Source organism: Nelumbo nucifera, chromosome 2 (genome assembly GCF_055504915.1).
Source record: "Nelumbo nucifera cultivar China Antique chromosome 2, China Antique-T2T, whole genome shotgun sequence".
Taxonomy (NCBI): domain Eukaryota; kingdom Viridiplantae; phylum Streptophyta; class Magnoliopsida; order Proteales; family Nelumbonaceae; genus Nelumbo; species Nelumbo nucifera.
Window position 1 is genome coordinate 8,572,092 of NC_142650.1, and position 25,456 is coordinate 8,597,547.

Here is a 25,456-nt window from a genome sequence, read left to right on the forward strand (position 1 = left end):
GAGAGAGAGAGAGGGGTTGTGGTATAAGGTGGTAGATAGTATTCATGGAGTTCGGAGAATGGTTGGGATGTTGGAGTATCTCATTGAACTATGTTTGTAGCACCTTGGAAAGCAATTCATGGTATCCTTCCTCATTTTCTCAGTGTTATTAGGTATTATGTGTGCTTTGGTAATTCGGTTCGGTTTTGAGAGGATTTTTGATTAGTGACTCTCCTCTTAAGGACCTTTTCCCCTCTTTGTACTCCATTTCTTTGTACAAAATGAGGTTATTTCAAAATTCCTTACCCCTTTATCACTTCCTTTTGGTCATAATTAGCCAATTAGGATCTTGGTTTTCATAGAGGGTTGAGAGATGAATAGTTTGTTTCAATGGCAAAGATTTTGTTTCTTCCGAGTAAAGTTTGTTTGGAACCCCATAAGCTTGGCAAAAGGGTCTAGTTCCTCACCCAAAGGTCTTTTTTCTTGTGCCTCCTTTTTTAAGTCCCTTTGTTAGACTCTTAATCCTCAAGTCTTTACCCTCAAGGAAGTTTGGTCTAGGTCTATCCCTCCTAATGCCTTTTTTTTTAATGGAAAAATAATCACCTTGGATTGTTTGCAAAAGAAAAAAGCCCTTTGTATGTATTTCCTTGAATTGGTGCATCATGTGTAAATCAAATGGTGAAAACATAATTGTTAAGGTGCCTAGGTGATTCTAGATGGCAGTGGGGTGCCAAGTTGCCTAGTTGGCTAGGTGTCACCTAGGTGATAAGAATTTCATAAAATAAAAAACTAAATATTTCCTAGTTTTCTAGTTTTGTATACAATTCAGCATGCATTTTATTTGGAAAAATAACAAATTTCTTTATTAGTAACATTAAATTTCCTCTTAAAACATAGAAAATCAACATATCTAGGACTATTATTTTCAATTATATTATTTCAATACTTTCAAATTGATATTAATATAACAAATATTTAATAAAGCAATTTCATATCAAATTGGCAACTAGAGAAGGTTATTTCATCAATTCTCCTTTGATGATATGTGGATAAATTGGAGTGTGGTGTCAAGAATTTCTTCAAGGAAGGATAGGGTAAACTTCATGTGGACACCTCCTTTGGAAGAATACATGAAGTTGAATTTTGATGGGAGTAGTCAAGGTAACCCGGGCCCATCTGGAATTGGAGGGGCTATGAGAGACAAGGAAGGAATTGTAAAGGCTTGGTTCTTAGGACTGGTCAGTATGGGAGGCTTTGAGGGCTGAATTGCTAGCTGCTGCACAAGGAGTTAGATTGCAAATGAGCTGAGCATAGAGAACTTGATGATTGAAGGCGACTCTAAGGTAGTAGTTAGGGATGGCAATTTCACGGGAATTTTAGGGTATCTGATCCATCCCAAACCTAATAGGACCTGTTTATCAAAACCTTGTAGGGTTTGGGTTTTGACCTTAGGGTACCTGGTACCTGAACTTAATTATACTTAATGCGGGTACCCACTCCCGATACCTTATATAGGCATCTTTTGCATTGGCATAGCACACTATTTCTTTTTAAGAGGGGCATCACATTTTACTTATGTGATGTAAAATCGGGTGCAAGGTTCAAAGTATCTAAAAATGCAAAGAATATTGAAGATGCAATTAAAAGAAATGCATTTGGATTTTGGGTATGCTTTGGATATGTATTAGATACAATGGAAAATTTAAGATACACATGGATACACCGTGGAAATTCAAATATATAATAAAAAATATATGAATTTTATTATAATATACAACTCTAATAACTCTATACATAAGAAAAATGTATTTTAATAGTTTTGACTTTATGTGAAGTGTAATTTCACCATACAAAATGGGATGTATAAACCATCGGAATGTCCCAAGGAAACATTGATATACACATATATGCATAGCTTAACAAACCAATGTTATAAATCTCATTAATGATCATGTAAAAGGTTACAAAATTTAAAATAAACAAAGTTTAATAAATAATAGTGTTATGTGTAGTAGAAAAATTACATTCTCCTAAGAAATAGTCATAAAAAAAAGTCTCTTAAATGGATAGTTGAGATTATAGAGGCAAAAGCATTCCAAGTTGGTTTGGTTATGGGATTTATGGCTCGAGACCTAGGTATTTGCAAATGAATATTTTCTGTACTTTAATATGCGTGGATATAATATGGTTGCTTATCAATGCTGGTTTAACAAGAAACATGAAACTTGAGAATACAATGGGTGGGGAGAGTGGCGAATGTAATGGCTGATTATTTGACCAAGCAAGGCATCAATAGGATTCGATAATACTAGGCTTAGTTGTAATATGTATTCTGTAATGTTTGATTATTTTCTTGGGAGAGGTTGCTGCTCATGCTTCTTCAAGGGATGCTTGTTCTGTTTGAACCTTAATGGCATTAATAAATTATTCATTTATCAAAAAATTTAAGAGAATTAGAAGAATTCCATTACTTGGTTGCAATGGGAAATCAGGTAAATTTCCAACTCCAAATAGTACCAATCAAATATACCTCAAGAGAAATAAGAGAAAGATGGAAAATCCCTTGAATCACCCTAGGCTTCTAGAAATCATTTCTAGTATTTAGGAATCACTTGTATATGTAGTTGTATTACATTGCTCAAGGTTGCAACAGCACGTAATCCTATTTCATTCTTTCACCTTGAAAGATTTGATGTTTAACTTAAGATTTTCCAGACTTACAATAGATAAAGTGTAAAGGAAAGTTAGGGGACACTTTATCATAGTTGGACCAAAAATGAAAGAAATATGGTGAACTATTAATTGGCTTTAAACTACTCCACAATGACTTCTTAAGGGACTGTTTTTGATCCCTATCAGCCAACTGCCATCAAACATTTACCTAACCTCAACAGAGATTGTATCATCATGGATAATTTTAGTTGGCATGGTAGAAGGCTAAGTGGATGATTTCTTCACTATATTTGGGAATATTCTCCTTTTTTCTTCTTGGTGTAATGAGTTTCTCAAAATTTTTACTAGTATTTTTTTTGTTTGGGTGCTATGAATAACTTTCTCTAGGAAGATAAGAAAAGGGAGAGTCAACTGTGAACACCATGCACATATTTTCTGTGAAAAACAGATAAATCCTTTTACATAAAAGAGTAACTTTTGTACTATTAATGCAGCATCCTTGGAGGCATACCATTCGTTTGGCTATTGATTTAGAGGCAATGGGCATTGGGGGGAAATCCAGCATATTTCAGGTCCAACTATTTCTGATAATATAGAAATAATTTGTTTGTCTTACATCATGTAGTTAATGTTACAATCTGCTAATAACCATGCAACAGATATAAGTCATTCATCTAGACTGTCCAACCAATGCACTATCTCTTGGATAGAAGCAGATGAAATCATCTCTGACCTGTGAACTTGGTGGCCTGTTTTTAATCGTGATAGTGACCATTGGAACCAGATGATTAATCATTGGGGGGTTATACTGCTACATTTCAACTGGTGATTCATCATTTAGATGGTCCTTGTGGAATAATGTATACCTGTTTGATGGCTTTGAGCTGGCCCTATCATTGGCCAAATGTTATTGGATCCTTAGCAGGATGTCCTTTTGTATATTTTTCTTTTTATTTTTTGATCAATAACCATAACTATGAGTTTTACTAACTATTAAAATAAAGGATTGCTTCTCTCTGTCCAAAACGAATATAGAGTAGAGTCAGTAGACAATACAAGCAGCTCAAGGCTGACAGCCATCATCAATTTACTGGTACAACTGATAGATTTACATCAGTACCTGGACCTGGAGTTCCCCATAGAAGCTGGTCCCTATTAACTCCATATTCTTGTAATGACATCTTCTATTGCATTAACTGATCAAGGCGCCCATATGAATGAGCAGTTCAGATTGGATGCCAAATATATAGATTCTCTAATCAGTTGTTGAAGCATCCAAGGGTCCTTGTTCTTTCTTCCATCCAAGGACCAGTACTTCTTTTAGGTTTCTTTCGTTGAAGTATCAAATGCCAGAAATTAGTTAGTAAGCAAAGTGACTTGATTGATATATAGATATACATTTGGTTCTGGTTTGAACTGGACCTTGGTCCTTATGATCTTACGTCCTTATCTGTTCTCTTTGAATTGTTGATTCAACACAATATTGCTTTTTCTTTTCCTATTGCTTTTCTTCTCATCCCCCCCCCCCCTCATGATAAGAATTCACTAAAATTAAATGGCATGCATGGAAACAGGGTGGTCCTGATCCTTTGGCTATTGAAAACTTCGCGAAGGTTGCAAAGTATCCATCTGGACAGATCATTGCACAGGTTAATGTTTCTTTTCTGTTATTTCCCCACTCCTTTTTCTTCCTTCCTGGGTATGTCTCCATGCCACCAAGAAAAGGATTCTGAGGCAGCTTTAGAAATCCTGACACTCTGATATATATCCTTACTCCATACTTTCTATTTCATATATAAGAGATCTTTTTCTAAGAAAACTAATTTCATGGGACTGAAATGTAAAACGACACATCCGTAATGATGATGATGATGCAATGAGAAAGAAGTAAAGCTTTTTGACATAAATAATTATAGAAATGGTATTAATAAAAGGAAGATATATTTGATAATTAGAAGGAATTAGTTTGCTAGAAAAGTCACCTAGCAAAAGACAAAGTGTTTCCATATTACCACTATCTATTCATGTTGTAAACTTGAGATCCAGTTCCTCAGGGTTGACCCCCATTAGAATTCCTGTCTATCAGCTTCTTCTTTAAGTAATGTCTTGAGATAGAATACCTCATATACTCCATGTGTCATAGATTTGAATTCTTCTTCACTGGATTCAGCAACTACTTGTTGCACATAATAACCAAATTTCCTCCCACAAATGAATGGTAACCTGAAACCAACCTACAACTAATGGTGGTTCTTGTCAAATTAGCATCTCTATATGCCTTAGAACGAATATGACCATGATTAGGATGTAGATACCTTTTATGCGTAATGACTTTAGGTACCTTAGAATCCTATTAGTTGCCTCCGAATGATTTGTCCTAGGGTCATGCATAAGTTAGTTTTTTCAATACCAGATGGGCATGGATTCCCTGCACTACTCCCATCAAAGTTCAACTTGATGTAGTCAACCAAAGGAGGAGACCAAGCAGGGCTTATATTAGGTTTGTGGCAATCAAAACTATCCACTTCCTTCCATTTGTTCATGACATCAGCTGTTGAGAAATCAGCGAATATCTTCATAGATTTTACCCAATGAACCACTCTCACCATAATATTTCAATGACAGCTTCCCTACTTTTCTTTCCTTGTCCAAGAATAGTCTTGCATTTCTTCTTCCCATATAGTCCAGCTCACAGCTGCCCTTACACATCTCATAAGACTCGCCCCCTTTTCTTTGGCCATCTCAAGAAAGTAGAAGCAAATAAGCTTTGCACATTAGCCGGAGGAGACCACCTAGCCACCCCTCTTTTCTGTACAATTCTCCTTGGGAATCAACCTGCAATACAAATGATTCATATTAATCCCTCCTTTTGCTAGCCCATCTGCCAAATAGTTGGTTGACCTTGGAATCCAACTGTAGCTTGTTTTAGCTCCTAAGCAAATTGTCTGATCTCCCTCAACATTTATTTGTTTTCATAGATATCTTTCTTGATATTTGGAAGTGATATTAAACTGAAATGACGAGTACTGCAGGATCTGTTTCTTTCTGGACTCGTAAAGTCCGCAACGGATTTCCAAGTGTACAAAGAAGTTGCTGGTCTTTCTGGGCTTGATTTTGCATATGGAGATGCTGGTGCAGTGTATCACACAAAGGTTTATTTTTTGCATTTTAAATGTTTCTTGTATTTCCATTGATTTATAGTATGTAGTCACAATTTTCAAAGGCTAAATTTGTAGTCCATTGGTTTTTAGACTTTAATTTGATCAGCAAAGTTCTTATTTGTTTGTGTTTGGGAGTTACAATAGATCTTCCGGCAAAAGAAAAGGCCTTGGAATCAGAGAATATGGCCAAAGAAAAGAAGATGATAAATTAGTCCATCAGACAGAATTTTATCACTATGTCAAGAAATGAGCCATAGAGAATCCTCTGATCATCCACTATGTCAAGAAAGGAGTAAAAAAGAATAACAGTGAAATAGAATTTTTCAAATACATAACACATCTTTGAAGAAGAGTCACGTGTACTTCAGATGGCTCAAGCGACATTTTATAGATAAGAAAGCAATAGTTCATACAATGACAATTTGAAACTCAAGTGAGAAGATTCTGTTGGGTCGAGTGGTTAAGTGTTGGTGGGCTTATTTATCATTCTATGTCCTATTTCTATGGTCTGTTATGGGCCTTTAGTTATTGGGCCTAAGCTTGTTTTATTTTGTACTGTCTAGGTGTCCCATCACTAATCAGGGGTATTCTAGTCTTTTGTTGTAATATCTTAATGTTAATACAAATATTAGCTTCTAGGGCCGGCTGAGATTTGATTGCCGCCCATTCATTGATATTTCCTCCTCTTCTTCTTCTTCTTCTTCTTCTTCTTCTTCTTCTTCTGCACTTCAGCAAACATGATATCAGAGCACCAATTGGCCTGACTGATTACTTCTAGTTTTTCCTTCTTTTCTTCTGTCTTCTATTCTATTTTTTTTCTCCTTGTCTTGGCTACAGAAAGCTCTGTGTCTAGGGCTTCTCTTTGGGTGTAGGGACCAAAGAGAGTTTCCCCAGCCTGTTATGCCCTGCTAGTTGTTCTGCAGCAGTTAGTAGCCATTCGGCTACTAGAGAGATCTGTGTAGAATTGATCTAGGAAGGAGGACTGAGTGGACAGTCCTAGTTGCTGTTTGGGAGTTAGAACAGATCGCAGAGAAAGTGTTTACAGCCCAGGTTTGACTACCAAAAGTGTTGGATTTGTTTTCAGAAGTTACTCTCAGTCTAGACCTGATTACAGGGAGTCCAGTTACAGATTTGAGTGCAGAGGTTACTTTCAGTTCAGTGGAAAAATTTTCCAGGTTGTAAGGCTTCTTCTAACATCCATTGACTATTTTCAGTCCAGTAACAGCTCCAGCAGGCCTTAAACCTTGTCTTTCTCTTTGAGACTACAGCTATAGGTTGCTATTAGAAGTAGAATATGTCCACAATATCAGAAGTGTCCTCTAAGGACAATAGGACTGGTGGGAGATCCTCAAACCTAGAAAACCCAAATCTGCATAGTATGCAAATCACCCATGTGTTGTTAGACAAATACAACTTCAGAGAATGGTCTATTTCAGCCAAGCTTTTTATTACTTCCCAGGAACTTATGGGTTATATAGATGGACAGAAGAAGGAACCTAAAGAGAATGGTGCTAAATACTCAACCTGGCGCAAGGAGAATGCTACTGTTATGTCCTGGCTGCTTGCTTAAATGACTCAAAGGGTAGCAAGGACTGTTCAGCACTTCCCTATAGCATCTAAGATTTGGGAGAAGGTGTCTAAAACCTATGGACAGCGGAAGAACAATGCAAGAACTTATAGACTAACCCTAGATATTGTTGCATTGAGGCAAGGGGATATGTCTGTTACAACTTATTTTGCAACCTTAGAAGGACTATGGGAAGAACTGGACCACCATTTTGTACTTGACTAGGAAAATGCAAAAGATAAGGGGAGGCATGATAAACAAATAGAAGAAGGCAGATTTACATCATGTTTACTATTTTGTAAAAATGAAGAGGTTAGAAGGAAAGAGATGCAAGTAGACACCCAAGTGCAGCCTATTGAGCATTCAGCCTTGATTTCTTCAAGCCAAAAGGGGGGTAAGCATTCAAACATGAGGCACCTCAAGTGCTCTCATTGTGGAGGAGACAAACATTTGAAAGAGACTTGCTGAATTCTTTATCCTCACCTGAAACCAGCTGCATTAAGGAAGGACAAGAATCCCTAGAAGAGCCAAACAGCAAGCGGAAATGTTGTCATAAGTAACAGTGTTGAAAGCTAACTCAGCCTTCTGATCCCATTGGGTTGTCTTTCCCAGTTAAAGAAATTTGGAGTAGGCCCATTCCTCCTCGGGTTGGTAGTTTTTGTTGGGAAACTTTCCTGGAAAGAATTAACACAAATGACCTACTTTAGAAGAAGAGACCCAACTATTGTTTACTTCCTAATAGATGTACTCTCTGTAAAGTTGATGGGGAAACTGGTTACCACCTTATGGTCACTTGTTCGGTTGCTAAATCAGTTTGGGAGTGGGTCTTTTCCCTTTTTGGGTGTGTTTGGATTCCCCCTAGGAGTGTCCAAAGCTTGTTCTCTCCATCTTTTTTCAGATGGCCAAAGAAGAGAGGGAAGACTATGTGGAGAAGCATTAGGGCTGCAGTGTGTTGGTCTCTATGGGAAGAAAGAAACTCACGAATATTTTCAGATAAGGAAAGAACCATTGGAAACTTATTAGATCTAATCCTGTTAAGGGTGGCACATTGGTTGAAAACTATGGAATTGTTCTCAGATTATTCTGTGGCTGACATGGTGAGAAATTGGAAGGAGATAGCCTCCTCTGCCCTTTGTAAGTGGACCTTTAGTCCTTCGTGGTGCCCTCCTCCTTCTGGGTTCATAAAATTGAATTTTGATGGTAGCTATATAAGGAACCCAGGGCCTTCTGGGATTTGGGGAGTATTCAGGAATGAGGCGGGGGCTATTATTGCTATGTTCTCAAGCCCAATTGGGGAAGGAGACTCTCTTAGGGCTGAGATTCTCGCAGCCCTAGAAGGTATCCAAAGAGCAAGGGAGTTGAACATCAGATGTTTGGTTCTTGAAGGTGACTCGGAGGTGGTGATTAGGTGGCTAAAAGGGGGAGGCAACGGATTATGGAGTTATAACAATGAGAAGAATAAATTTAACTGGCTGAGTAGGGATATTGTGGTTCATTACAACTGGGTGAAAAGGACGGGGAATCCTCCTTAATAGACGAAATATTCCTATTATGTCAATGCCAATTGAATCAATGTTATTAGCTGTGAATTCAAACTTTTTGGTATTTTCCGACCTATTGCTTCGGATCCCCCCATCAGTTTACTAGGAAGAGAAGAATCAAAAGGATCGAACTACCTACTCATTATTCGAAGGTGAATCATAGAACACCAAAAGCAGTGGTATCTTATGGACGCGTTAGTGCACTAGCAGCATGATGAAAAACTACTGCGCGCGCTCGTTCAAAAGTACTAAATGCGCGTTAGCGCAATGGCTTGAGCGCTGCTCGAAAGCCGGAGTGCGCGTTAGCGCACTGTAGTTTTCCCGCCTACCAATCAAAGAGGCTGAGAGTAAGCGTAAGCTCACCCATAAGCTTGAAGAGCTTTCTCCACCAGAGAGAATGGAGAAGGGGAGAAGCGACTCGTCGTAGAAGCAGTAGCTTCCGGGACGGCCTAAAAGATCAACTTGGCGCAGGATGCCAACGTTAGACTTGCTAGTACGCCAAAGCGGATCTGTCATTGACTAAATTGCTCAGCCAGTAAAGTACGTACCGGCTCGTTTTTGTTGAGTCGTCAAACATTCGTGGGGGGTCTGGAGGTTTGACTCCTCTTCGATCTCCCAAGACAACATTCTGCTTCCTCTTTTTTTCTGGATTAGGAAGTAGAGTGCTGCCAGAAGTTAACTCCTCTTCCTCGGGCCTTAGGAATCCCGAGATTCAAGCTGGGGAAATGGTTGAATTTGCTAGCGGTGTGAAAGGAATAGCGTTGAATCTTGAGAATGAGAATGTAGGTATTGTTGTCTTTGGAAGTGATACCGCTATTAAAGAAGGCACCGCGAGGTGTGAAGCGATTTCATACTAAACGAAACGACTTTCACTTTCCATAACCAAAATGAAAGAGAGTCAAACCGATTCCTGCAATTGCGGTCAGTCTTGCTACCTCTTTAGTTGCCGCCCCGACTGTTGCTACTGTATATGGATGGGACAGTGGAAAAAAATGGGCATATTTTGTTTGTGAGTCGGTCCACCACGATCAAGACCCATACTCCCTTTTTTGGCAGAGCTGCAAAAAATCTTACCTACTAGTAGCTTTAGTCTTATCTACTTAGGAGCTGTCTTACTAGTAGCTATCCTTGCTTTGCCAATCCAGCTAGAGAAGAGCTCTTTCTTGCTTTACTAGGAATAGTTGTCGGCTGCACTTTTACATAATTAAAACTATTTAATTATGAATATTAAATAGTAATAATTATATTTAACTAGTAATAATTATAGTTAATATTAATAGTAATGTTAGTGTAGGGGTATTTCTGTCTTTATACTTATGTTGAGGTTGCTGATCTGTAATATTATATTAGAACTAGTGTCCCTCACTTAAATAAGGGCACATGTATCTTTTCCATTATATTAGTAATATAAAACATGTCTGGCCGAATGGGAGAAAGGATCTTTCCCTAATTCGAACCAGATTTTTCTTCTCTCCTTTTCTCCTCCTTTCTCTCTCTCTTTCTTTCTTCTTCTTCTCTCTTCTTGGCTGTTATCAGACTAACAAAACTCAAAGGCAGGCCGAATTATAATATGGTATCAGAGCTCAACTAAGCAACTCGGATCTGCCCAGATTTCTGTTTTCTGCGCACTCAATCTAGGGTTTTCTCTTGATTTCTCTGCCATCGATTGGAGATAAGGGATAGGGCTGAAAAGGAGTGGTCGCCCTCTTCCCTTGGAGGTTTCTATGCCTCCAGTTGTGCTGTTCGTGGTCGGTTGCTGTGGTCTCTAAGAAGCCCTCCCCTAATCGATGAAGAGAAGAGGGCTGATTCGTGTGGTGCAATGGGTGTCTTGTGGACTGATTTTCTTCTTGTGTGGTTTGTTTTTCGGGTGATGAGGTAAGAGATTTCTATGCATATTTTTTGTTATGAATTAAATAGGAAGAATGTTTCAGATCGTATGATGGGATTTCAGACTGTGTGTGGTAGGGTTTATGCTGCTTTTTTTGTGTGATTCGAAGGGGGAGTGGTTCTCATATAGCGGTGAGATTTCAGGTAGTCGTAGGCAGGGTTTGTGGTGTAAAGAATGCAGCCTTCAGCAATAACAAGTGCTGAAACCAGTGTGATTAGTGTGATCAAGTAGTGTGCAGTGTGCCGAATTCAGTAATAACAGAATTCAGCAATGGGAGATAACAGTTATAGCAAATCTAATGTGATGAAACCTGTTGACTACCTGTGGAAGTTTTTCTGAAGGCAAAGAAGAAGGTGAAACACATAAGGGAGGAGAAACCCTCCACTGATTCTCATGAGTATGAAGACTGAGAACAAGAGGATGCACAGATTATCACGTGGTTATGGAACAGTATGGAACCCAAGATTAGTTTAAATTTCATGTTTCTTGACACTGCCAAAGATGTGTGGGACCATGCTAAGAAGTTGTATTCTGGTCAAGACAATACAACCAGAGTATATAAGCTGTATCATGAATACTTTAATCTGCAACAAGGCAATCAGAGTCTTGAGGAGTACTATGCTAGTATGAGAAACATTCGTAATGAGTTGAATGTTTATCACCCCCTCATTTCTGATGTCAAAATTCAGCAACAACAGAGAGAACAACTTGATGTGACTCGATTTTTGGTGGGGCTGAAATCTGAGTATGAACCAGTGCGGGCTTAGATACTAGGAGGGTCAGCTCTCCCTTCCTTAGAAGAGGTGTTCGCTCGACTTCGGATGACTTCCATTGGATCTACTGAGAACTCTAATGTCTCAGATAGATCAACCTTTGCAGTGTCAAGGGGTTGGAGTGGTGGTGGTGGACCTACATATAACCGTGATGGTGGTCGTATTAGAGGTAGAGATTCAGGGGAAGCCCGTGGCAGAGGACGTGGCTCGGGTCTGAGGAGATGTACTCATTGTGGTATGTATGGACATACCATTAATTATTGCTATGACTTGCATGGTCCACCCTCAACCTGGGCCAATCATGCCATGACTAGTGACACTAGTTTCAGACAGGAGAATCGTTCAGCTGATCAGATGCCTCCTACATCTACAGATGTTCTCGGGAAGGAGATGGTGAGTGTTCCCATGATGAGTATGAGAGGTTTGTCCAAATCCACTTCTCAGCAGAACACGGCTACTTTCGCACACCCAGGTATGGCTTGTTTGGCATCCACACCCAATCCCTGGATTATTGACTCTAGAGCCTCTGATCACATGACTGGAAATCCAGGTGTGTTTTCTTCCCTCTCATTGCTCAACATCACAATCTGTTACCCTTGCTAATGGTTCCACATCCTTGATTTGTGGTGTTGGCAATGTTCACTTGACCCCCTTATCTTTATCCTCAGTTTTGTATGTCCCTAAATTTCCGTTTAACCTTATGTCTATTAGTAAGTTGACCAAGTCACTCAATTGCTCTATTACTTTTTACTCTTCTTCGTGTGTTTTTCAGGATCTCAAGACGGGGATGAAGATTGGTGGAGGGCATGAAGCTGGTGGATTGTATTATCTTGACGGTGGTGGAAGAACATCGACAGCTCTCCAGTCATCTCTCTCTCCTCTCCAATGGCACTGTCGATTTGGTCATCCTTCGCTGAAAGTTTTGAAATCTTTGGTTCCTTCGTTGAGTCAACTTTCTGTTTAGATTGTGGGTCGTGTCAGTTGGGGAAACATCATCGTGTTCCCTTTAGTTCTAGGGTTGATAACCGTGTGTCGAGTCATTTTCCTTTGGTTCATTCAGATGTTTGGGGTCCTTATAAAGTGATGTCATACAATGGATATAGATGTTTTGTCATTTTTGTTGATGATTTTTCAAGGATGATGTGGCTCTATTTAATGAAAGAAAGAAGTGAATTGTTTACCATCTTCCAAAAATTTTATGTTGAGATTCGCAATCAATTTGGTGTTCACATTAAAATTTTTCGTTCTGATAATGGCCGTGAATATTTATCTTCATCATTTCAAGAATACTTGGAACAACATGGCATTATACATCAGACCTCATGTACCTACACCCCACAACAAAATGGGGTGGCTGAGAGAGAATCGTCATCTTTTGGAAACAGCACGATCCCTCATGCATCACATGAATGTTCCCAAACCCTTTCGGAGTGATGCGGTGCTTACGTCTTGCTTCTTGATTAATCGGATGCCCACGTCTATCCTTGATGGTCATTCCCCATTCACTACCTTGTTTCCCGCCTTGTCTCCGTTTCCTCTTTCTCCTCGGGTTTTTGGGTGTGTCTGCTTCGTCCATAATCTGTGCCTCGGGAAGGACAAGTTAGATGCACGATCCATTAAGTGCATCTTCCTTGGCTATTCTCGGACCTAGAAAGGGTATAAGTGTTACCATCCTAGTTCTCGACGTTCCTTTGTGTGTGCTGATGTTACCTTCTTTGAGTCTACTCCGTTTTTCTTGGGGTCCGGTGATGCTTCTTCCTCCTCATCACCTCCCCCTCTTCAACTTCCAGTTGCCGATTCTGTTCCCCTTGTTCCAGCTGTGACCAAGTCCCTGCCTCTAGTGCCACCACCTATCCGTCAATTGTATACACATCGCCCACATGTATCGGCTGCTACTCCTCCGGCTCTATCACCGTCGACAGATCCGGTAGTTGTCTCCACACCAGCCCCAAACCCAGTATCTGATCTTGATCTTCCCATTGCCTTGCGGAAAGGTAAACACACTTGTATCCTTCATCCTATTTCTAATTATGTTTCACTCACTCACCTTTCCACTTCCCATCGCCAGTTTATCTCCTTGTTATCATCAGTTGTTGTCCCTAAGGATGTCCAGGAAGCCCTTGCCTCTCCAGGGTGGTGCCGTGCAATGGAAGAACTCTCAACTCTACTTCATAATCATACTTGGGACCTCATCGCTCTTCCTCCTGGGAAGCAAGCTGTCGGTTGTAAGTGGGATTATACTGTTAAGTATTTGCTTGATGGTTGTGTTGAGCGCCTGAAAGCTCGATTGGTTGCAAAAGGGTACTCCCAAACCTATGGTATTGACTACACACAAACCTTCTCCCTAGTTGCTAAGATAGGTTCGGTTCGTGTTGTGATATCTCTTGCAGCTATGTATGATTGGCCCCTCTATCAGCTTGATACCAAGAATGCTTTTTTGCTTGGTGATTTGCTCGAGGAGGTCTACATGGAGCAACCACCGGGGTTTGTTGCTCAGGGGGAGGATGATAAGGTATGTAGACTAAAGAAGGCTATATATGGGCTTAAACAGTCTCCTCGAGCATGGTTTGGTAGGTTCAGTGAGGTGGTAAAGAAGTTTGGTATGAAACAGTGCCAAGTTGATCATTTCGTCTTCAGTCATGACTCTCAGGCTGGAAAAATCCTATTGGTGGTGTATGTAGATGATATTGTTATTACCGGGAATGATAAAATGGGCATTGACAGGTTGAAGACTTTTCTACAGGAACATTTTCAAACAAAGGACCTTGGTAAGTTGAAATATTTCTTGGGGATAGAAGTAGCAAGATCTAAGCATGGTATTAATTTGTGTCAGAGGTAATATGTACTTGATTTGCTGGAGGAAATAGGTTTGTTAGGTGCTAAACCAACTGAAACACCTATGGAAACAATTACTAGGCTGAGCAGTGATATGGGTGAAGTGTTTGAAGACCCTGGCAGATACCGGCGACTTGTAGGTAAACTGAACTACCTAACCATTACTCGGCTAGACATTTTATTTGCGGTTAGTGTGGTAAGTCAGTTCATGCAGAAACCTCTGGTTCCTCATTGGGATGCAGTTCTAAGAATTGTGAGGTATTTAAAAGGGGCCCCTAGTCATGGTTTGATATAAAAAAGTGGTGGAAAACTTGAAATAGAAGGGTATACTGATGCTGACTGGGCCGGTTCTATATCTGATAGGAGGTCTACCACAGGCTATTGCACTTTTCTTGGGGTAATCTGGTGACATGGAAAAGTAAGAAGCAGACAGTCGTGGCGAGAAGCAGTGCAAAGGCAGAATATAGAGCTATGGCACATATTGCTTGTGAATTAGTGTGGCTAAGGAACCTTCTACAGGAGATAGGATACAATATTAACACTCCAATGAAGCTCTATTGTGATAATCAGGCTGCAGTTCATATTTCTTCTAATCGGTGTTTCATGAAAGAACCAAGCACATAGAGGTTGACTGTCACTTTGTGAGAGAGAAGGTGCCGAATGGAGTGATAGACATTGCATATGTTAACACAGGGAACCAGTGGGCAGACTTATTTACAAAAGGGTTGAGTCGGGGAAGAGTGGACTACATATGTAACAAGCTGGGATTATATGATATATACTCACCAGCTTGAGGGGGAGTGTTAGTGTAGGGGTATTTTTGTCTTTATACTTATGTTGAGGTTGATGATCTATAATATTATATTAGAACTGGTGTCCCTCACTTAAATAAGGGCACATGTGTCTTTTCCATTATATTAGTAATATAAAACATGTCTGGCCGAATGGGAGAAAGGATCTTTCCCTAATTCGAACCAGATTTTTCTTCTCTCCTTTTCTTCTCCTTTCTCTCTCTCTTTCTTTCTTCTTTCTTCTTCTTTCTTCTTGGCTGTTATCAAACTAACAGAACTCAAAGGCAGGCCGAATTATAATAAGTAATAATTAATATTTTTCACATAATCACTTAAATTAATATTAATATATTAATTTTATATTAATTTTCATTCATTCTTGACCAAAGAAAGTCTGAGGAGCGAAGAAACAAGCGAGAAAACTACAGTGCGCGCTAGCGCACGAAGCCTGATGAAAAACGTGAGTAGCAAGAAAGCCGGATGCAACAAGCATCACTCTACCGAGGGGCAACAAAGGCTGGAACTATTCCCGCCAAAAACAAGGGACCTACTTTTGCTATCCTTGTAAACGAAAGCCTAGAGGAATTGATTTTGTTGGGAGGTTCTAGGCAAGAATTCTCCTTTCCAAACTCTTCTCCCTGGTTCTCCTGTTTATTCCATCCCTTTACGTGTCTTTGGATGTGTTTGTTTTGTTCATGTTCTTATCTTCTTAGTGGTATGCGGGACAAACATCATTATAAGTTGTCCAAGTTGCCAAGCAATAGTTCCTTTGCACGAGTAAGAAGACGATGTATTTCCAACAATGACGAACTTACTGCCTGAGCACCTCGTTCATCAACCTCATGAACGTACTGGGTGCATTCGTCAACCCAAACGACATCACCAACCAAGCTCACGAAGACCTGAATGTTAGATGAAATTCTCCCCCTGAATCTGTGCTAAGAACTTTTAGGGATGCATGAAATTGATTTGGCAAGAAAATCCTTGTACTAAGGCATGTTCTTCTTTCAAGTAAAAAAATCCAAGTACAACGAGAGATGGCCGACATCTAACCGGCACGAATACCCCACATTGACTTGCTTTGTCTTGCTTACCTCCTGTTGAGCAAGAGAAGAGAAAAGAGAGGAGAGAAAGAGAGGAGAGGCGAGAGGACTGAGAGCCCAAAAGCACACAGCAGGCGTGTGCAGTATGTTATTATTTATACTAGGCTGGTCGTACAACATGAAGTATGAAGAAATTACAAAAGTACCCTTGCGGTACTAAACATATGTACAACAACATCTGTCAACACTCCCCCTCAAGTTGGAGCATAGATATCAATCATGCCCAACTTGTCACAGAGATTATGATGTCTAGAATGGTGTAGCCCTTTTGTAAAGATGTCTGCAAGTTGGTTCTCAGAGCTGACATAGGGAGTACATACTTCGCCTGTGATGACCTTCTCTCTGATAAAATGCTTGTCAACTTCGATGTGTTTTGTTCTATCATGTAGCATTGGGTTAGCAGCAATGTTTATAGCTGCTTTGTTATCACAAAATAGAGTCATAGGCTTGTCCACTTGGAAACCCAACTCACACAACAGATTCTTTATCCACATACCTTTAGCTACTCCGTGAGCCATTGCACGATATTCAACTTCAGCACTGGATCTAACCACCACATTTTGCTTTTTACTCCTCCATGTAACAAGGTTCCCTCCTATAAAGGTGCAATAGCCACTAGTAGACTTTCTGTCACTTTGAGATCCAGCCCAATCTGCATATGTATAAACTTCAACTTTCAAATGCCCGTGCCTTTGAAATAACAAGCCAGCACCAGGAAACTTTTTTAGATATCGGAGGATTCTTTCTGCTGCTTCAAGGTGAGTGGACCTAGGTGCATGCATGAACTGACTGAGGACACCAACATCATAAGTAATGTCTGGACAAGTCATTGAAAGATATAACAATCTCCCTACAAGCCTCTGAAACTGTTTCACATCCTTGAGAGGTTCACCTTGGCTGTCACCTAATTTATGGTTGGGGTCAATGGGAGAGTCAACTGGCTTCACTCCCAACTTTCCAGTGTCCTGAAGTAAATCTAGGATATATTTCCTTTGGGAAATGAAGATACCCCTTTTTGATCGGGCAACTTCAATTCCAAGGAAGTATCTGGGAGGTCCTAGATCCTTCACTTCAAACTGAGTAGCAAGAAAACCCTTCAACCTATGGATTTCATCCTTCCAGTCATCAGTAACAATTATGTCATCCACGTATACTATCAAGGCAGCCATTTTACCTTCTCCTCTTTTCACAAATAGTGTGTGATCTGATTGACATTGCTTGTATCCTCTCTGCTGAACCGCAACATGGAATCTGCTGAACCAAGCTCTTGGTGATTGTTTTAGCCCGTATAAAGACTTCTTCAACTTGCACACTTTCTGTTCATTGCCTTGAGACAGAAAACCAGGGGGTTGAATCATGTAAACTTCCTCTTAAAGGTCACCATTCAAGAATGCATTCTTGATGTCAAGCTGATGTAGGTCCCAATTCAGATTAGCAGCAAGAGAGAAAAGAACTCTAATGGAGTTCATCTTGGCAACAGGGGCAAAAGTTTCTGCATAATCAACTCCGTACACTTGAGTAAACCCCTTTGCCATTAAGCGAGCTTTATACCTCTCCACTGTTCCATCAGCCCTATGCTTGACAGTGAACACCCATTTACATCCAACTGGATCCTTTCCCTTAGGAAGATCTACAAGTTCCCATGTGCCATTTTTATGAAGGGCATTAATTTCTTCCTTCATGGCATTTGTCCATTCAGGTACTGAAAGAGCTTCTGCCACATTCTTGGGGATGGGGACACTGTCAATAGAGGTAAGGAAAGCACGAAATGAGAGTGAAATGTTCTCATAGGAAACAAAGTTGGAAATGGGATGTTTAGTGGTGCACAATCTAACACCTTTCCTGTGAGCAATAGGAAGGTCAAGGTCATTAGCAGCAAAGGTATCAATTTCAATAGAATCATGAACATCATTGGGAGCCAAGTTACCTGAGTGGGTATGATCCTCCCCCGAGGAGTTTGATGGCACTGGAGGTACAACTTCTAGATTCTCCACAGCTCTTGAATTTGGTTGGCCTTTGCGACGACGAAAGAAGACACGAAAAGGTGGAGGATCAGGAAGAGAAGGGAGCTGAACCAGTTTCTCCTCATGCCTACACTCCCCCCTTAGGAGAAACAGGAAAAAAAGGCTCATCCTCAAAGAAAGAAACATCCATGGAGACATAGAATTTCTGAGAAACAGGATCAAAACAACGGTATCTCTTTTGAGTGAAGGAGTAACCAAGGAATATGCAAGGAATAACACGAGAATCCAATTTCCCACGGGTGGGAGACAGATTTTGGACGAAGCACCGACAACCAAATACACGAGGAGGAATGGGAAGAAGGGGGGCCTTAGGAAAGAGAAGCTGATGTGGGGCTTTGTACTCTAACCAACGAGAGGGCATACGGTTAATGAGGTAGGTAGAACAAAGAACAACCTCAAGCCAAAAACGTTTGGGGACAATCATATGGAGTAGTAAACCCCGAGCCACTTCAAGGAGATGTCGGTTCTTCCGTTCAGCCACACCATTTTGTTGTGGTGTTCGGGCACAAGAGCTACAGTGAAGTGAATCACGTGAAGCAAAGAACTCCGTGAGATCACTATGAAAAAACTCTTTCGCATTGTCTGACTGAAAAATTTGGATTTCAGTCTGAAATTGAGCGAAGACCATCCGCTGAAAATCTTGGATAATTTTTGGTACTTCCTCCCTGGTTCGCATAGGATATACCCAAGTATATCTAGAATAATCATCAATGAGGGTAATGAAATACTTGTAGCCACTCTTAGATGGTAAAGTAACAGGGCCCCATACATCAGAATGAACAATGTGAAAAGGAAATTCAGGTTTACTATTTTTTTGAAGAAAATGAGTTCTACAATGTTTACTTAACTGACACGTTTGACAAAAGAGATCTGAAACGGACATTGACTTAAACAGTTCTGGAAATACAACTTTTAAAGATTCAAAAGACAAATGACCAAGATGACAATGCCATAAATAAACTTGACTCTTACAGGACTGACTCATAGACTCAGTAACATGAAGACTAGCCTTATTCTCCAGCATGTAAAGTCCATCAACCATACGTCCCCTACCAATCGTCCTCCCCGAGGCCAGATCCTGAATCACACAATGAGAAAGGAAAAGAGTCACTGAGCAGTTTAAGGAATTAGTAACACTACTAACAGAGAACAAATTAATGGGAAATTTTGGAACATGTAGGACATCAGAGAGGGTAAGGCCAAGGGGAAGAGAGATGGTTCCTTGACCAGCTATGGAAGTGTATGATCCATCAGCTAGTCTCACCTTGTCTCTTCCAGAAAGAAGGTGATAGGTTTGAAAGTAAGTGGACGTACCAATCATGTGTTTTGACGCTCCAAAATCAATGATCCATGGAGAGTCAAGGGTGTGAGAAGCAACATGGAAAGTGTTGGCAGAGTTACCTGACGTAGATGCAAATGAGGTTGAGGGAGGAGCATCCATCTGACGAATTGCTCTACCATAGAGCTCTAAATGGTCACGGAAGGAATTCATAATATCCTCCCTCGGGTCAGATCCAGAGAGATGTGTCTGAGTCACAGTAGGGATGGAGGGCTGATTTTCTCGAGTAGCCATGTTGGCCATGTTGTATTTCTTTGTACCTTGCTGTCCGGACCTTTTATTCACATCTGAACCTTGCTTCTTATTCAGATCTTGAGCCCATTTTGGTTTCCCATGAAGATCCCAACAGGTATCTTTGGTGTGTCGGGGTTTTTGGCATGAGTGCACCACAATTTGTCCTTATTTTCTGTTTTTTTTCTGAGAATCTCCTTTCTTGGAAGAAGATCCCACACTAGTAGAGACACCCCCTTTTGTTGCCAACACAACTGCATCCCCACCAGGGCTGTTCATCAAATTCCTTCTGCTCTCTTCAGATTGTACAAGAGCATAAACTTCCTGAATTGAGGGAAGATCCTTAGAACTGAGAAATTGTACTCTGATAGATTCATACATAGGATTCAGACCATGTAAGAAGGCAAACACTCTTTGCTGGGAGACAAGTTTCTTGTATAGTTTTGCATCCTCGTCACACTTCCAATCCACATTCTGGTAATGGTCCAACTCCTTCCAGACAAAAGTCAAGTCAGAGCAATATACTGATAAACACCTCTCCCCCTGTCTACAAGTAGACGATTCTGCCTGCAGTTGATAGATCTTGGCATAGTGTCGCAGTTCTGAATATGTAGATTTTGCTTGTTCCCAAATCTCATTTGCAGTTTCAGCCCACATGAAATTCTTCCTTATTTGAGGTTGCATGGAGACCAAGAGCCAAGACATAACCATACTGTTCTCCTGATTTCATCTATCATATTCAGCACTCCCAGAGTGTGGTTCTTTAATTTTCCCATTAATATAGCCTATCTTCCCCCTTGCAATGATGTATAACTTGATCCCTCTTGACCACTGTAGGTAATTTAGACCATCAAGAGGGACAACAGCCATAGGAAAGGATAGGTCACCACCCCCACTCATTCCATTCAGCATTGAAGAAACTCCAGATGTGGCTGAATCTTCACCACTCATGATTTCAGGTTTAAAAAGCAGCACCCAAAGAAGGAGCACTACCTCACAGAGCTGTTACAGAAGGCACCAGGCACTTCCTGACCTTCAGTCCACTAAAAAGACTGCTACTGCAGCACACAAACAGGTCCTTATGACCTACGGTTTCACAGGGATCCAAGAACAAACACTGCTGTTGCAGCACGTAAACAGGTCTGTATGACCTACAATTTTATAGGAATCCAAAAGACAAACACTGCAGTTGCAGTACATAAACAGGTCTGTATGACCTACAGTTTTACAGAGATCATATGACCTCTCAACAGAATGGAAGAAGCAAGGTGAAGCTCACCACACACCTAATCAAAAGACCTGGTACAGTGCCAACTTCAGGGCAGCCGAACAGTCAATGAGATCAAAGTAAAAAGAAAGAGCTACTTCAGTCCATCAACAGGGTAGCCGAACAGCAGTAACACAAAAGGAACACCACAGTCGAATATTAGGGCATCAACAGTCCATAAATGGTGCAAAGAAACACAAAAAAAAAACTTCAGTTGAATACCAGGGCACCCGAACGGTAGATGAACAGTAGATAATACCTTCTTGAATATCAGATGATAGCCTCTCTATAAACCAGAACTTTCTCTACGAACATCAGATGATAGCCTCTCTGCAGCCGAACAGTCAATGTTGGTAGACTTCTTTGAACATCAGATAGAAAACTCTCTATAACCAGAACTCCTTTCTGCGCTGGAAGATGAAAAGTCAGGCAGGCATCTTCTTGCTTAAGGTCGAACAGCAGATGGATATGGCTGGGAGATGAAGAGACTGACTGCTCGACATTGGAGGATGAACAAATCAGATTAGCTTGACATCACCCTTCAGGCTTGGACGACTTGCTCTAATACCATGTTGAGCAAGAGAAGAGAAGAGAAAAGAGAGGAGAGAAAGAGAGGAGAGGCGAGAGGACTGAGAGCCCAAAAGCACACAACAGGCGTGTGCAGTATGTTATTATTTATACTAGGCTGGTCGTACAACATAAAGTATGAAGAAATTACAAAAGTACCCTTGCGGTACTAAACATGTGTACAACAACATCTATCAACACCTCCCATTAGCTATAAGTAACCCCCGTCTTAACTTCCCCTTTTTCTTAATCCAATGAATAGGCGAGGGCTTCGCTCGCTTAGAAGCAGGGGCAGGGAGGAAACCGAAAGATAGGTAATCCATATTGGTGAAACATGAGAAAGACGGATTGCTTAAAATCGGAAGAAATCGAGTCTACCCACACAACGACTGACAGACTCGTGGTACTGAAAACCTCATTAGAGGAGAAGGTAGTTGACTGGCAGATCCCTGAACGTACGTTAGCCAATGGGAGGCCGGGGGGCAGGGAAAAGAGTCGTGTTGATCAGGCTCGGCAACCGGGAGAAGCAAAATGAAATCAGGATTTGGTCCCTCCCTTGATCCGATGTCCAAGGAACAAGACTTCTTGTTGAGCAAAAGAGCACTTCTCCTTCTTGACATAAAGCTGGTTGTCGCGTAATATCTGGAAGACAGCTCGTAAGTGCTCCACGTGCTCTTCATACGCTTGCTGGAGAAGGTCGGTTAAGCGCAGGAATCCCGTATGACCGGACTCGAACTCGCGGAAATCTCTCTTATTTCATACGAAATTTCTTGACCCAAGCAAGAGGGTCGGCCTATGATCGCTCACTACCGATCGCCTAATGGGAGTCAAGTAGTATAGTTGAGTTGATTCGAAAGCTTTCAGTAGAAGTCTGCCTTACACAGGGGCCCCATTATGAACTCTTCAACTTGTAGTCCACCAGGAGGCTAAATCCTCTCCTGAGTTCCGTCTGAACCCAGGTTTGTAAACCAGCCATTCAATGGAAGACTTTGTCCTTCTGACGGGTTGTCGAAGCCCTCAAAATTAATTCTAGTCCCACCTTACTATAAACTTGTAGTAACAATGGTACCAAGTCGAATCCCACAGGGAGCCAGTAATTAATTTCTCAGCCAAATGCGCAATATAAAGAGTGGGAAATTTGAATAATCAAAATTCTAAAATAATAAAAGAGTAAATAACAACTAACAAGGAATATTCAGTCTTACCAACTCTGATCCAAGGGTTCGAATTGAGTCAATTGGTCATCGATCATAGGTAAAAATCAGCAGTCTTTCAATTCAAGCATTTAACCTTCGGATTTATTAGGATAGCCATAATAAACCTCGTGTTTTCCTAATTTAGTTGACCAAACCCAGCATTCGATCAACACTTATCATTGACCGACTGGGCACGATAGCATTCCATATCAATTAATGATAGCAATAACCTCCGTGGAAATAGTTAAACCAAAATAAAAATAATTGAGATAGTTGCAATTATCCAATCTTGTTCCGTTGATTCCCTTTAGGTTAAAACATGCCAATACATTGGTCAAAGGCTGTCACGAACAATTGACCCAAAAAGATATTAACCTAATTGCTACTTGTACCACTATTCGTGACAATTACGGATCATCGAATTATGGATAGCAGTAGGAAGATCAACATTAATTAATTTGTCAGACTAATCAACACTAACTTCCATAAGAACATGCACAAGAATCAACGGATACTTGAATTAAAAGCAAGAAATTAAATTAAACACATAATCTCACGATGACACAATCGAATCAACAATCCCCCTTGAATCAGAAAAGAAAAGCTCAGTCGCTCATAGTTGTCGTCTCCTTCTTGCTTTGCTTCCAAGATGGATGGACTGCTTGCTTGCTTGATTGCTTGATTTCTTGATTGATGCCTAAAGCTGGTGCGCCCCCCCCCCCCCCCCCCCCCCTTTATATAGCTTTAGGAGGAGGGGCTCTCTCCAACTCCTCTTAGGAGATTATCCTAAAAAATAGAAAGTCCTAATCAGTTTTGATCTAATCCTATCCTATCTCTTATCTAGTAATCTCAATCTTCTTTATCTTTTTAGGATTACAATTGAAATTTAAATCTGATAGGACTTTTTATTCTTGAATTCGAGTTGGGCTTCTTTAATAATTTGGGCCGCTACAAGGCTTTTCTGCGAATTGGGCTTCAGCTGTGAGCTAGGCTTCTATACGAATTTGCTTCGACTTCGGGCCCGATTTTGACCTTGATGCAGATCGAATCTATCAAAACCCAAAACTCGAAAGTTTTAGAGTTCTTCCTTATCTTTCCAATGCATCTTGAATCATCCCAATCGGAGTCCAGATGTGAGAGTTATGCCCAGATTACTGAACGGTGCCGAAACTGTGCAAAATCGTCCGATTAGCCTTGTTTTCCTCCTGTCGCCTTCTTGCTTGCCCTGAATCGAAATACAAGAGTAATGAGTCCAATTAAGTGCTGATTTAATGTAAAAGAATGAATATTTGGGGATAAAAATACGATACTTTTTATTCCCATCACCTTTGACCAGGCATTCTACCCTTGTCGAATCGGAACCAACCACCATTGCATTGCGCTTGAACAGTCGAGCGGCCGCCGGCCAACAACTTTCGCAGAGCGATTCTCAACGAGGACATTGAGACTTTTCGATAAACAAAAAAATGTTTTTAGGCTTAATCCGCCTTTACTAAAGATCAAGGGGTACACTTGTACTTCGACTAATAAGGGAAAGGTTTTTTTTCAAATCCAAGTTTGACTCTGATTAGATCCTTAGCGCAAGCGCTAAGTAAGCAAGCTACCTTATGTGCTAATTCTTTTGCTGATGGGTTAGCAAAGCAAGGGGTGGATAAGGTTTCAACTTTTTGGGCTAATTTTTGAATTTTCCTTGTATTCTTTGGTGGGGAGTTAAGTCTTTTTACCTCCCCTTTGTACCTAGGCTTCACATAGTTTCATATCTTTAATAAAGTTTCTTGTTATTGATAAAAAAAAATGCTGAAATACCATTGTTTCTCTTAAAATTTAACTTGCTATTGGAACTCTACAATGTTCTAGATAATAAAATACTAGTGGGGACCCGTGCGATGCACAGGAAATCTGAAAGATTTAATAATTTTATTTACTATTAATTAATATTAAATTAATAATAAAAAATTGTTGTTAATTAACTAAAAGTATTCAAAGTTATTGTTAATATTTAAAATTTGAATAATTGTATTTTTCATTTAATGTTGATTTACAGAAAATAATTATTGTTAACTTAATATGAATAACATTTTTAATAAATTTAGTTTTATTAATAATTTGTAGTAATTTTAATAATTGTTATTATTTTTAAATGAAATTTTGATTAACTTTAAATAAATAAAAATAATTACAAAAGCTAACATTTTTATTAATTTCACTAATAATTAACAATTATATAGGAATGACAACGGGGTGGGTTCAGGGTGGGGCACCCCATCCCTGTCCCTGCCCCATAGTCACGACACTCTACTCCATCCCCACCTCGTCCCCAATGTCAGGTGGGTTCAGGGCAAGGGAACCACTCCCCAATGTTGGGCGAGTTTAGGGGCAAGGCACCCCACTCCTCATCAAGGATGGGAAATCCTCGAATTTCTCCGCCCATCCCTAGTATTGGGCGGGTTCAAATAGTGGTGTAAATTGGGTCGTGTTGGGCCGGCACGACACGACCCGCATGTGGCCCGCACAAAGTGTG

The 25,456-nt window shown here is 40.3% G+C and overlaps 1 protein-coding gene across 8 annotated transcripts in view; it reads left to right on the forward strand.

Annotated features, from left to right (window-relative positions):
* The window catches only part of LOC104594864 (Zn-dependent exopeptidases superfamily protein), a 109,818-nt gene that overhangs the window by 41,394 nt on the left and 42,968 nt on the right, over positions 1-25,456 (forward strand). For 6 of the 8 annotated variants that reach the window (XM_010255387.3, XM_010255385.3, XM_010255386.3 and 3 more), the window contains 3 exons: positions 3,147-3,224; positions 4,227-4,301; positions 5,685-5,804. In XM_010255387.3, coding sequence (XP_010253689.1) covers positions 3,147-3,224; positions 4,227-4,301; positions 5,685-5,804 — 273 coding nt within the window. The remainder of the gene's footprint in view (positions 1-3,146; positions 3,225-4,226; positions 4,302-5,684; positions 5,805-25,456) is intronic. The other 2 variants (XM_010255388.3, XM_088897578.1) reach the window with 1 other exon arrangement.